The sequence below is a fragment of the Scardinius erythrophthalmus genome, assembly GCF_964197995.2.
Source record: "Scardinius erythrophthalmus genome assembly, chromosome: 5".
In the NCBI taxonomy this organism is placed as follows: domain Eukaryota; kingdom Metazoa; phylum Chordata; class Actinopteri; order Cypriniformes; family Leuciscidae; genus Scardinius; species Scardinius erythrophthalmus.
In genome coordinates, this window is record NC_138225.1 from 711488 (window position 1) to 724643 (window position 13156).

General features: G+C 38.0%; 1 protein-coding gene across 1 annotated transcript in view; it reads left to right on the forward strand.

The window, feature by feature from the left end:
• The window catches only part of dcc (DCC netrin 1 receptor), a 294705-nt gene that overhangs the window by 142295 nt on the left and 139254 nt on the right, over window positions 1-13156 (forward strand). The window contains exon 5 of the mRNA XM_081365686.1: window positions 2466-2602. Within this exon, the coding sequence (XP_081221812.1) occupies window positions 2466-2602 (137 nt within the window). The remainder of the gene's footprint in view (window positions 1-2465; window positions 2603-13156) is intronic.

A 13156-nucleotide genomic window follows, 5' to 3' on the forward strand; every position in this document is an offset into this window, starting at 1 on the left:
TATGTCTTTATGAAGCTTGAAATCTCTTCTTTTGAATGAAGTAATTTATATAAAAAACAAATGTTTTAAACTCATGTAATCTGTTTGAAAGCAAGGAGAGGTACCGTTTTTCCTTCTGCCTCATTATCTTTATAATCAGCTGCGTCCGCCCCGCCCCCGGCGCGATTCACATGTAAATAGTTTAGGTGATCATTGCATACGCCCCCCGTATGTAATGTAAGATTATAACAGACGACGAATGGCAGCATTTTGAAGAGCGAATTCCGCCGAGGACTCAATTTCGGAGTAAGTTTTACTTAAAAGTCTTTTGTCTTTTATTTTTCGTGTTCGCATTTATGAGGAAAAAAACAATATTATGACAGTTCTCCATTATGGACGCGAGCGCTCTCAGCACTAAAAGACTTTCAAACATTCACAGAGACCTCAAAACAGAAAGTACAAATCCTTTCTTTAAAACGAATTTCGTTTTGTATCAATTGTATCTTAATTTTAATAATTTTTCATTAACAAATTTCCTGGATTTTAAATATATATATGCTAGCAATCACAACATAAGGTCTGAACTGGAGATCATCATGAACCCGTAGCCTACTCGCCTCACATGTCTAAAAAAAAATTGAAATATATTTACAGAAAGCTGGTTCTAAACAAAACCATCCAAAACAAAAAACTATGTAGCCTAATAAATGTGCATTTCTCCGGTGCGTTCACTAGCCTACTGCGAAGATCGCGAGTCAAAAGCCTATCATCAACTTCATCTTTGCCAGAAGTTAAATTTAAATCGCGTGTGTGAATGAATGATGATGTTTTAGCAAACTGTATTGCTACTGAGATGAGTAAAATCGACTGAAATATGAATACATGGATAAAATGTTGGCCTATAATAATTTTTTTTTTACAAAGAAAGAGTACACTTGAAATATTGTTGAAATTGTAATTATTGTTGTAATTGTAACCTTTTTAATAAAAAAGACAAAACATATTTACAAGATAGATGTAAGCAAAATCTTAAATGGTCAATATAAGTCTTCTTCTAAATATATCTTTTGTCCTTTCATTGTGGCTCAGTCAGTTTCACACCTGAATGAATGGCTAATTATGCAGAGTCATTATGCAGAGTAGGTGGGACAATGTAATCTAAGGTGAAAACCACTCCCCCTCGCATATTGGCTTTCCAAGCAAAACCTGTTTTACATCAATTTAAATCAATGTATGGTTTTATGTGAACGATAAAGCAAGACTATTTTCACATAATTTTGAAGAAAAAATTCTAGGGAACGTCATCCATTAGTCAAAAGTCTTATTTACATATATTTAGAATGTGTTTTATGGCCTTATTTCAGAAACTTTAGTTTTTTGTTTTTGAAAAAACCATGCATAAACATTATTCTATCAAAAATACAAACATGTACATGCAAGTTGTTCACATATTATGGTAGCCCTGTTTGTACTAAATAGAGTGAATTTACACCTTTGCCATTAATATGTTTATAAGCAACTGAAAAAAGCACAAATGTCAGAGCATGTCAGAACACCTCCAGGGCCCAGAAAACAGCTCAGACTCCAGAGGGTTAAGGGCGCATGCTTGGCCATAATGTAGCGTGAGCACAACACACACACACTTTGCTTCTCTCATCTACACAGAAGCAGCAGTTCTCATTTTTAGAAAACCATACATTATTACAAGGAACAATATTCCACACGAGGGAAATCATTGTTGTGTCCATGAAGATGTGAAAAAATAGCCATAAATCTAGCTTACACATTTACCCAAATGATCATACGCCTGTTTAACCGAAGCTAATCTGGGTGTGTTTCTCCGTCCCCAATGTCACTTCTCCGTGTTTTACGGCCCTGACGAGAATGCCGGTCTCCTCGGCTGTGAACCGCTCCTGGCAAATCCGCCGTTATAATAGCAATCCGCCATGGAACAAGCGCGCCTGCTCTTAAAGGGAATGTGAGATGACGCTCTGATTGGTTTATTTCACGTTACACCCAAACCACACCTATGAGTAATGAAGCGACTTCAGACCAACACATTTTAGATTTGCATCGGGCGCAAGAGTCATTTATCCCGCCGGTATAATAGCAACAGCGCCCGAGACCCGCCCACAAAGTTACTTGCGTTTCACGCTTGATACTTGCGTTTCAGATCGTTAAAATAGGGCCCAATAAATGTCTTTACTGTCTTTAATGCATCCTTGATGAATAAAAGTATTAATTTCTAACTAAATAGTAAACTGTTATTGACTTTTGGTCGATTGACACTTTTGGCAGCTGATCTCTATACTAATAAACTTTTATTAAATCTTGAAATGAGAGCAGAAAATCCAAGTGACTGGCTTCAGCTGTAGCGTTCTCATTCTCTCTCAGACGTGTCCGAGGAAATCCTCATATCCTCTGGGAATACCTCAGCTGTTGAAGTAAAGACTGATGGTGTGTCTCTGTGACTGATTCTCTCTCAGATCGAAGAAATACTCTCTGTTGAGTGGCAGCAACCTCCTGATCCTCAGCGTCACGGACGACGATTCGGGAGTCTACACCTGCGTCGCTCAGAACAAACACCAGAACATCTCCGCGTCCTGCGAGCTCTCCGTGCTCGGTGAGTTCACTCACACTATTCACAAACACCGACTGAGATTGTGATGAGATCAAACCCTATAACCACTGACACTCATACTAACCTGGAGCTCACTTCATCACAAACCAGTGGTTTGATGTTTAGTTGAATTATTCCTCTATATATGGACAGAGTTCGTTTGGTTTAGTGTAGGGGTGTAACGATACCCTCATGTCACGATCCGATACATATCCCGATACTGAACTCACAATACGCGATCGATTATTGTGACACTCCAAGACAAAAGGTTAAAAAAAATGCACTGTTGATTAAAATGTTAAATTTGGTGTTACATTGTGTGTGTAAATGAATAGACTTTTGGACTTGGTGCTGAAACCCAAAGCACAGGACAATAGAGACGCCAGAATAACAATATTCATGATTCTGAAGCTGAAAACACTGAATTATTTTAGACGAATATGCTTGATCTCTGTCACTGACTAGATATATTTAAAATAATGTAGGACACTTTTTAATGGTAACATCAGACATGTGGCATTATCAGGACCCACAAATATTCCCCCACTGCATTATTATACATTACATTCAACATTATATATAGTAGTTTAATGTAGGGCTGACACTAAAACTCAATAATTTCATTTTAGAGTTTATCACGTACATGCATCGACTCTGAGGAAGTTAAAGGAATCATTCACCTGAGTGGCCTTCATGAATATACAACACTTTTGCAGTGCAGTTGTAGTGTTTTTCCTTTCAACATGAAGCGCCGAAGCTCTTGTGAAGATGGACTCTCAGTAGTTCTTTAAAGAGGCTTTTTAAGTGAAGCATTTAGCATGAACGCCCTTCAGATTCACTCTGTAAAACTGTGCCAACATTCTTCTGGCGTTCTCTGGCTGATGATCTCAGAGGACAATCGTATCTCAATCCCGTCTTCAGCTTCAGATACGATTTATAGGCGCCAGTGTTCAGATCCGTCAGGAACACTGCAAAAAATGCTTTTATTACTTAGTATTTTTGTCTTGTTTCTAGTCCAAATATCTAAAAATTCTTAAATCAAGATGCATTTACTAGATGAGTGAAATGCCATAAGATATTATGTCTTGTTTTCTGGGGAAATAAATCAAAATTAAGTGAGTTTTTGCTTAAAACAAGCAAAATTATCTGCCAATGGGGAAAGAAAAATAATCTTGTTTCTGTTTGAATTAAGAATGTTATTCTTTCCACATTGGCAGATAATATAGCTTTTTATTAACAACAACTCACTTGATTTTGATTTATTTCCCTCGAAAACATGACAAATGCATCTTGATTTAAGAATTTTTAGATATTTGAACTGGAAACAAGACAAAAATGCTAAGTAAGAAAGCATTTTTTTTGCCAGGAAAATGATTCTCCTTCATTGCCAGAGGTGTGGATATAATTGAAGCCACGGCCTCCTCTAGTGAGATGATTGAATCTGCTGTTGGCAGAAGACATATTTTATCCTAGACTTAAAAAGTCATCAGCTTTTGGGCTTCTTGTGATTAAAAAGGCATATTTTTATCTTGTCTGATACTCAACTAGACGTGCAGTGATGCTATATTCATCCATTCTGCAAAACCGCATCAGTAATCTGTTCTAGGCTGCAAACATCTGTTCAGAGAGCATTTGAGCCGTGCTCCATCGCAGATGAAGTTCTTTAGTCCGTGTGGACGCCATTGCTGAACACGTTAATATTCATGTGTTGTTTTGAGTTTGTGTGGGATTAAAATGATTCTGAAGAAACTTTGACTCCTAAACCTTTTGTGAAGAAACTCTTGTTTTTTTCATCTGATTCTCATTTCCATGAGTTTCATGTTCCTTTGTGAGATTCTCCATTTGATCGTTAGCGCTTTGAAAATAGGTTTTTGTTCTTGTTATTTTTCCATCCATGTAAATGCCCTGTTTATATTCAGCGGTTATTATGTCAGACTTCACAGCTTTGCTTGTTTTTGTAGATGTTTTATTCATTTTGTGAAACAGATGGTTCAGATTCTGTATTGTGATTGGATGCTGGTAAACACAAACTCTATTCAACAGTTAGTTCTGATCCTCAGATCTGATTGACTGTTCACAGATCAGCTCTGGGAGGTTTCAGTGTTTGTGTTGTGTCTGTGTGTTGATTGATTGATTGATTGATTGATTGATTGATTGATTGATTAACACGTAAATATTTGGCCACATTCTTTAAAAGCATATAAAAGTTACATTGATATAAGTATATATAAAAGTTACATTAAGAAATGTATAACCTATTAAAAAAAGTGTTACATTGATAAAAGCACAGACGTTACATTGATAAAAGCATTTAAAGTGTTACATTGATATACGTATAAGTGTTACATTGATAAAAGCCTATAAAAATGTTACATTGATACATTTATAAGTGTTACATTAATAAAAATCGTTTAAAAGTGTTACATTGATACAAGTATATATAAAAGTTACATTGATAAAAGCATGTAAAAGTGTTACATTGATACACTTATAAGTGTTACATTGATACACGTATACTTGTTACATTGATAAAATCATATAAAAGTGTTACATTGATAAAAGCCTATAAAAATGTTACATTGATACAAGTATGTAGAAAAGTGTTACATTGATAAAAGCATATAAAAGTGTTACATTGATAAAAGAATATAAAAGTGTTACATTGATAAAAGAATATAAAAGTGTTACTTTGATAAAAACGTTTAATAGTGTTGCCTTGATAAAAGCGTATAAAAGTTACATTGATAAAAACGTTTAATTGTGTTACATTGAAGGCCACATACTGATAGTAAAAACTACTGGAATGCTACAAAGAATGTAACCTTTTATAATGCTAGTTTCTTTGTATAGAATAATGGCACTTCTGTCTTCTGTAGAGCTGCTCCACTGCTGAATTAGAATTTTGTTTTATAGTTGAAGGATTTTGTCACATTAATTCCATTATTTTCTTATATATTAAAAGCAAAACAGTTGATGTAATGTGTGGTTTGGCCTTGAGTTGACAGTATAGTAGGGGTGAGACTCCAGAGGATGATGGAGAAACAGGTCTTGATGTTCAGATTGAGGAGCATCTCTGGTGTTCAGAGGCTTTATAAAGAGCTTCTGAGATCCGTGTGTCTCACGCATGCAGTGTTCATCACGAGAGACGCGTTTATTCGTGTTCTAAGCGTTAACTCACTTCTTTTGTTTTTGTTATCTTCAGTCATTTTGCTTCTCCTCCAGTAAATGTATCTTGATTTAAGAATGTTTAGAGATTTGTGCTGGAAATCGAGACAGAAACACTGAGGAAGAACATGATTTTTCGGTAACACTTTTAAAATCATCCCTATATACAGGTTCATAATTAATATTAATAATGCATGATGTATAATATAAGGTAATGGTAACCCATTAGTAATGACTCAAGTGTTACTACATCTTTCTAAAGGAACTACTTATAATTTGGATCAGTATTATAAAGTGAAGATCATGGGAACACACTAGTAATGACTAAAGTGTCACCAAATCCATCAGAAGGAATTAATATTCAAAAACTTACAAGAAACTTTCAATGACTTCAGTCAATATTAGGTAGTTATTAAGCTTTTCACTTTATGATCCAAATAAGTGGTAGTTCCTTTAGAAGGATGTAGTAACACTTGAGTCATTACTAATGGGTTACAATTACCTTACATTATACATTATGCATTATTCATGTTAATTATGAACCTGTATATCTTCAGTGAGGTATGAAAAATAGTAGTTATTGATTATAGCTAATAGTAGACTACCACATTCAGCTGAGCGCTATTACTTACTAATTCGTTAATCAGAGTTTCTTGTAAGTTAATAGCAGTTATTAGAATGTTAATCGTGTGTTACTCATTTGTTCCTGTGTAGTTATTAATTTATGAAGGAACAGTATTATAAAGTGTTAGCGATTTTTCATAGTGCACGAGATGTCTCTCGTCTCACTGGACACTAGTTAGTGCCCTTAAACAGGGAGTTAAGCGAAAGGAAGTCAGTGTGTGTGAGAGATTGAACAGATGGCTCGTGGGAAACACAGCGTATGGCAATTATTTCACACACACCTGCCTTTCCTTTAATTAAACAGAAGTTTGGTGGGCAGAAACTTTCCGCTACTTTTAATTGGTTCTTCAACATTGTAATATCCACTTTAGATTCAAATATTGAGATATGTTTTTGTATTTTAGTGTTTTTCACTCTCCAGAGATTACATTTAACGAGACGATGCACGAATATGAGTGTTTGCTGATCTCACTGATTTACATTACAAGCATCAGATTTTCATCTCACTTTATCAGCATCTGAACCAAATTGTATATTTTTGAGTGTTAGTGTCGTCCGCGGGTGTTTCTGACGTCTCTCTGGGGCTTAATAATCTCTCCGGCTCGTAAAGTGTTGCTCGCGGATCTCTTCTGTCCGTTTCTGAAGGCCTCGAGCTGAGCTGATCCTCCAGTGTTAATCTGTGCTGTCCAAACTGAACCCCAGTGGCTCATTACTGGTGTGGTCTCAACTGGTTTAACTGGCAGGTCAGTGGAGCAGGAGCACTGGCCCGCTGTGTGTGTGTGTGTGTGTGTCCAGAGCTTCAGCATGAGATAATGAGGATCCACAGGGTTAGAGTTTGACTGAGATGAAGGAAGGAAGCGCAATCAGTGTAAAATACGAGTGGCATCAGCTTGTCAAACTCAGTTTAGTTCATATCCGCTCTCTGTGTGTATCCGCTCTCTGGCCAGAGATAAAACTAATCGAGTCACACTAGTCGATCTGCGGAGTCTTTGCCGTGTCTGGTTGTGCTTTGCTCCTCCTACAGGTGCGCTGCGGAGCTGAGGTAATCAGGTGGATTGGGTGCACCGGTGCACAGGTGTGCCTGTCAATAAAAGCTTCCTGTTTGGCGTCCTCAGGGAGCGTTCCATTCGGTCACATCGATCCCTGGCCAGGACCGAGATGTTGATCGGCGTTGCGGCGTATTGCGAGAACTTGAGAGACAGTCTTTGTTATGAAGAATGTGAAAATAAAGAGAGTATTGTAACCGCCGTAAACGTTTCCTCCTCCTTCATTGTTGCTCCCTAATAAGGGCGTAACAGTGCTTTAGTGTGTGTGTGTTCTGTGCAGGTTTATATGACTGAACTAATGAATATATGTATGTAAATCAGTGCAGTGTGTGTTACTAGCGAGTGTGTGTTATTTACAGTGTGCACTAGGGAGTGTGTGTTATTTACTGTGTGTATTTGTGTGTGTTATTTACAGTGTGCTCTAGCGAGTGTGTTATTTACAGTGTGCACTAGCGAGTGTGTGTTATTTACAGTGTGCATTTGTGTGTGTTATTTACAGTGTGCTCTAGCGAGTGTGTTATTTACATTGTGCACTAGTGAGTGTGTGTTATTTACAGTGTGCTCTAGCGAGTGTGTTATTTACAGTGTGCACTAGCGAGTGTGTTATTTACAGTGTGCTCTAGCGAGTGTGTGTTATTTACAGTGTGCATTTGTGTGTTATTTACAGCGTGCTCTAGCGAGTGTGTTATTTACAGTGTGCACTAGTGAGTGTGTGTTATTTACAGTGTGCATTTGTGTGTGTTATTTACAGTGTGCACTAGTGAGTGTGTGTTATTTACAGTGTGCTCTAGCGAGTGTGTTATTTACAGTGTGCTCTAGCGAGTGTGTTATTTACAGTGTGCACTAGCGAGTGTGTGTTATTTACAGTGTGCTCTAGCGAGTGTGTTATTTACAGTGTGCATTTGTGTGTTATTTACAGTGTGCACTAGCGAGTGTGTGTTATTTACAGTGTGCTCTAGTGAGTGTGTTATTTACAGTGTGCATTTGTGTGTGTTATTTACAGTGTGCACTAGCTAGTGTGTGTTATTTACAGTGTGCTCTAACGAGTGTGCTATTTACAGTGTGCATTTGTGTGTGTTATTTACAGTGTGCACTAGCGAGTGTGTGTTATTTACAGTGTGCTCTAGCGAGTGTGTTATTTACAGTGTGCATTTGTGTGTTATTTACAGTGTACACTAGCGAGTGTGTGTTATTTACAGTGTGCTCTAGCGAGTGTGTTATTTACAGTGTGCATTTGTGTGTTATTTACAGTGTGCATTTGTGTGTGTTATTTACAGTGTGCACTAGCGAGTGTGTGTTATTTACAGTGTGCATTTGTGTGTTATTTACAGTGTGCACTAGCGAGTGTGTGTTATTTACAGTGTGCACTAGTGAGTGTGTGTTATTTATAGTGTGCTCTAGCGAGTGTGTTATTTACAGTGTGCTCTAGCGAGTGTGTTATTTACAGTGTGCACTAGCGAGTGTGTGTTATTTACAGTGTGCTCTAGCGAGTGTGTTATTTACAGTGTGCATTTGTGTGTGTTATTTACAGTGTGCACTAGCGAGTGTGTGTTATTTACAGTGTGCTCTAGCGAGTGTGTTATTTACAGTGTGCATTTGTGTGTGTTATTTACAGTGTGCATTTGTGTGTGTTATTTACAGTGTGCTCTAGCGAGTGTGTTATTTACAGTGTGCATTTGTGTGTTATTTACAGTGTGCTCTAGCGAGTGTGTTATTTACAGTGTGCATTTGTGTGTGTTATTTACAGTGTGCACTAGCGAGTGTGTGTTATTTACAGTGTGCATTTGTGTGTGTTATTTACAGTGTGCTCTAGCGAGTGTGTTATTTACAGTGTGCTCTAGCGAGTGTGTTATTTACATTGTGCACTAGTGAGTGTGTGTTATTTACAGTGTGCTCTAGCGAGTGTGTTATTTACATTGTGCACTAGCGAGTGTGTGTTATTTACAGTGTGCTCTAGCGAGTGTGTTATTTACAGTGTGCACTAGCGAGTGTGTGTTATTTACAGTGTGCTCTAGCAAGTGTGTTATTTACAGTGTGCATTTGTGTGTGTTATTTACAGTGTGCATTTGTGTGTGTTATTTACAGTGTGCTCTAGCGAGTGTGTTATTTACATTGTGCACTAGTGAGTGTGTGTTATTTACAGTGTGCTCTAGCGAGTGTGTTATTTACATTGTGCACTAGCGAGTGTGTGTTATTTACAGTGTGCTCTAGCGAGTGTGTTATTTACAGTGTGCACTAGCGAGTGTGTGTTATTTACAGTGTGCTCTAGCGAGTGTGTTATTTACAGTGTGCATTTGTGTGTGTTATTTACAGTGTGCATTTGTGTGTGTTATTTACAGTGTGCTCTAGCGAGTGTGTTATTTACATTGTGCACTAGTGAGTGTGTGTTATTTACAGTGTGCTCTAGCGAGTGTGTTATTTACATTGTGCACTAGCGAGTGTGTGTTATTTACAGTGTGCTCTAGCGAGTGTGTTATTTACAGTGTGCACTAGCGAGTGTGTGTTATTTACAGTGTGCTCTAGCGAGTGTGTTATTTACAGTGTGCATTTGTGTGTTATTTACAGTGTGCTCTAGTGAGTGTGTGTTATTTACAGTGTGCTCTAGCGAGTGTGTGTTATTTACAGTGTGCACTAGTGAGTGTGTTATTTACAGTGTGCTCTAGCGAGTGTGTGTTATTTACAGTGTGCACTAGCGAGTGTGTGTTATTTACAGTGTGCACTAGTGAGTGTGTTATTTACAGTGTGCTCTAGTGAGTGTGTGTTATTTACAGTGTGCTCTAGCGAGTGTGTGTTATTTACAGTGTGCACTAGTGAGTGTGTGTTATTTACAGTGTGCACTAGTGAGTGTGTGTTATTTACAGTGTGCACTAGTGAGTGTGAGTTATTTACAGTGTGCCCTAGCAAGTGTGTTATTTACAGTGTGCACTAGTGAGTGTGTTATTTACAGTGTGCACTAGCGAGTGTGTGTTATTTACAGTGTGCACTAGTGAGTGTGTGTTATTTACAGTGTGCACTAGTGAGTGTGTGTTATTTACAGTGTGCCCTAGCAAGTGTGTTATTTACAGTGTGCACTAGTGAGTGTGTTATTTACAGTGTGCCCTAGCAAGTGTGTTATTTACAGTGTGCACTAGTGAGTGTGTTATTTACAGTGTGCACTAGTGAGTGTGTGTTATTTACAGTGTGCCCTAGCAAGTGTGTTATTTACAGTGCACTGACTGTGGTAACTGAAGTGGGATTGTGTTCTAATATTAATACTGTGAAAAGAGATTAACTGACTAAATCCAGCTACTGTAACAGAGTCTGGGGGTGAGATTATATGAATAATAAAACTGACCCGCTTAAACCAGATTAACGACCCGTCCAGTCCAGTTCCGTGTAAATGAACATGCGTGTTGTCATGATTATGATGACTGTATGAAAACAAACGCTTCATGCTGTATTCTGCATTATATATCAGATGTGATGGAGTCTGTCCCAATAACTAGTGAGCAGCCTAAGTAGTGAGCATCTGAAGGGACCATCTTCCCTACAGTAGTGTGCACTATATCTTTCCTCTTTCTTTCTTTATTGTATTTATATAGCACCATTTATTGCAACTACAGTTGCCCAATGTGCTTTACAAAGATAATAATAATGTAATATCAGAATACAAAGAAACACAAACTAGCGTAAAACAACAGCAGAAGAACATGACTCATCGCCCAGAGGAACTAAAAGCCTGAGTTAATAGATGAGTTTTTAAATATATATCGTTTAATCCGGATCCGTCCTTCCTCCTCGTCAGCTTGCGGTTCAGATTATGAATGTTTGTTATTTCCAGTAACGACTCTCATTAGCCTCTATTAATCATCTCTCATTATCAGTTCATTAGCTGAGAACTCGCTGGCGTTCTGTTCATATCGAGTCTTTACTAGATACATCATTTTAGTATCATTATAATTATCAATATTTTGAATTAGTTGTTAGTTCTGTATATTTTCCGTGTTATTTGAATTAGTGTTTTTTAATATATCGTTTTAATATTAATATACTGTATCTATATAGTTTTTTTTAATTGTTATTTCAGTTTTCAGTGAGTGTGAGAGTGTGTGTGTGTGCGTGGGTGTGTGTGCGTAAGTGTGTGTGTGTGGGGGGGGGTGTACGTGTATGTGTGCATATGTGCGTGTGTGCATGTAAGTTAGTGATTGTGTGTGTGTGTGTGTGTGTGTGTGTGTGTGTGTGTGTGTGTGTGTGTGTGTGTGTGTGTGTGTGTGTGTGCGTGTGTGCATATGTGCGTGTGTGCATGTGAGTTAGTGATTGTGTGTGTGTGTGTGTGTGTGTGTGTGTGTGTGTGTGTGTGTGTGTGTGTGTGTGCTTGTGAGCAGGGCTGGACTGGTAATCTGGCATACCGGGCAAATGCCCGGTGGGCCGACGTGCTTTTGGGCCGATACATCTCGTACTTTTTTTTTTTTTTTTTTGACGGCCCATAAAACTTGTACATCGGCGGCCCATTCGTTTTGTTTTGTTTAATTGACGGCGCTGGGTTAGTGCCGGTGTAATGCATTGGTCAAAAAAAAAAGTAAGCGTTACTTTTTTTTCCACTGACAGACCGGCCCATGAAACGTGTAGATCAGCGGCCCATTGGTTGTTTTCTTGATTGACACTGGGCTGGCCCAATCACATCTTTAAACACCTCCCCCTCTGGGCTTTGAGTGAGCGTGCAGTGTCAAGTGTGTATCTGTCAAAATAGTCTGAGAGATGGAGAAGAAACGCAAGGAATGTGCAGAGAAATAGCGTGAAAAATAGATACAGGCCCTTCAAGCAGACGCTGTAAAATGTGTCAAGATATAGCCTATATGTTTTCTGCAGCAGCAGGACCTTCATCAGCTCCAGCGGCTGATGAGGAGGATAGTGAGGAGGATCAGGAGAGAGATGAGAAAGTGTAACGTAGAGTCCGCGGTAAGCAGAACTACTTTCAAAACACTTTGGCTATGAGTGTAGGAACCCATAACCCAGTTACAGATTATTTCCACATCTGCATAGTTGACGATTACAGCAATTTACTAGAAGTTTAATGAGACGCGTTTGTATCCATGTTTTCCGCCAAAATAAAAGCTCGATGCAGTTTCCGTCAAAATAAAAGATCATGTGCTTATCTCTTTCAAGTTTAGAAATTAGTACAAAACTGATTATGAAAGTTTTCTTTATTTTTTGGTGCATTATTTTTTACAATATATGGATATTAGGCTACTATCATGAGATTAATATTATAACTATTATTATGTAGTAGTGTAATATAGACAGACACTGTTACTAAAAGAGGTTTGATTTTTTTCTTTGTTATACTTGCACACTGAATATGTGTTGGAGCTTTTAATTTTGAACCCTCAAACTGCACCAGATTGATGAATTTAACATTAAAATGCACAAAATTTTCTTAGGGGGAGCATGCCCCCAAACCCCCCTAGAGGTCCACCCACCACAGTTTTACCAAAATTCCCGTGAGAAACACTGGTTTCACATTGCTATGCCACTGCAGCTTATAGCTTGTTTTTTGGATGCATCACTGTGGAGTATTGTTCAACTGTATTAATTAATTACAATTTTGTACTTATTTCATCTGTTAACTCTCACTCGTTTATACCCACTCATTACATGGCAATAGTCGTTTTAATGAATAGGAGTTATTCAAAAGCGTTCAAAGATGGGTGGTGTTTATGCTCATATGTAGTGTGTGTGTGTG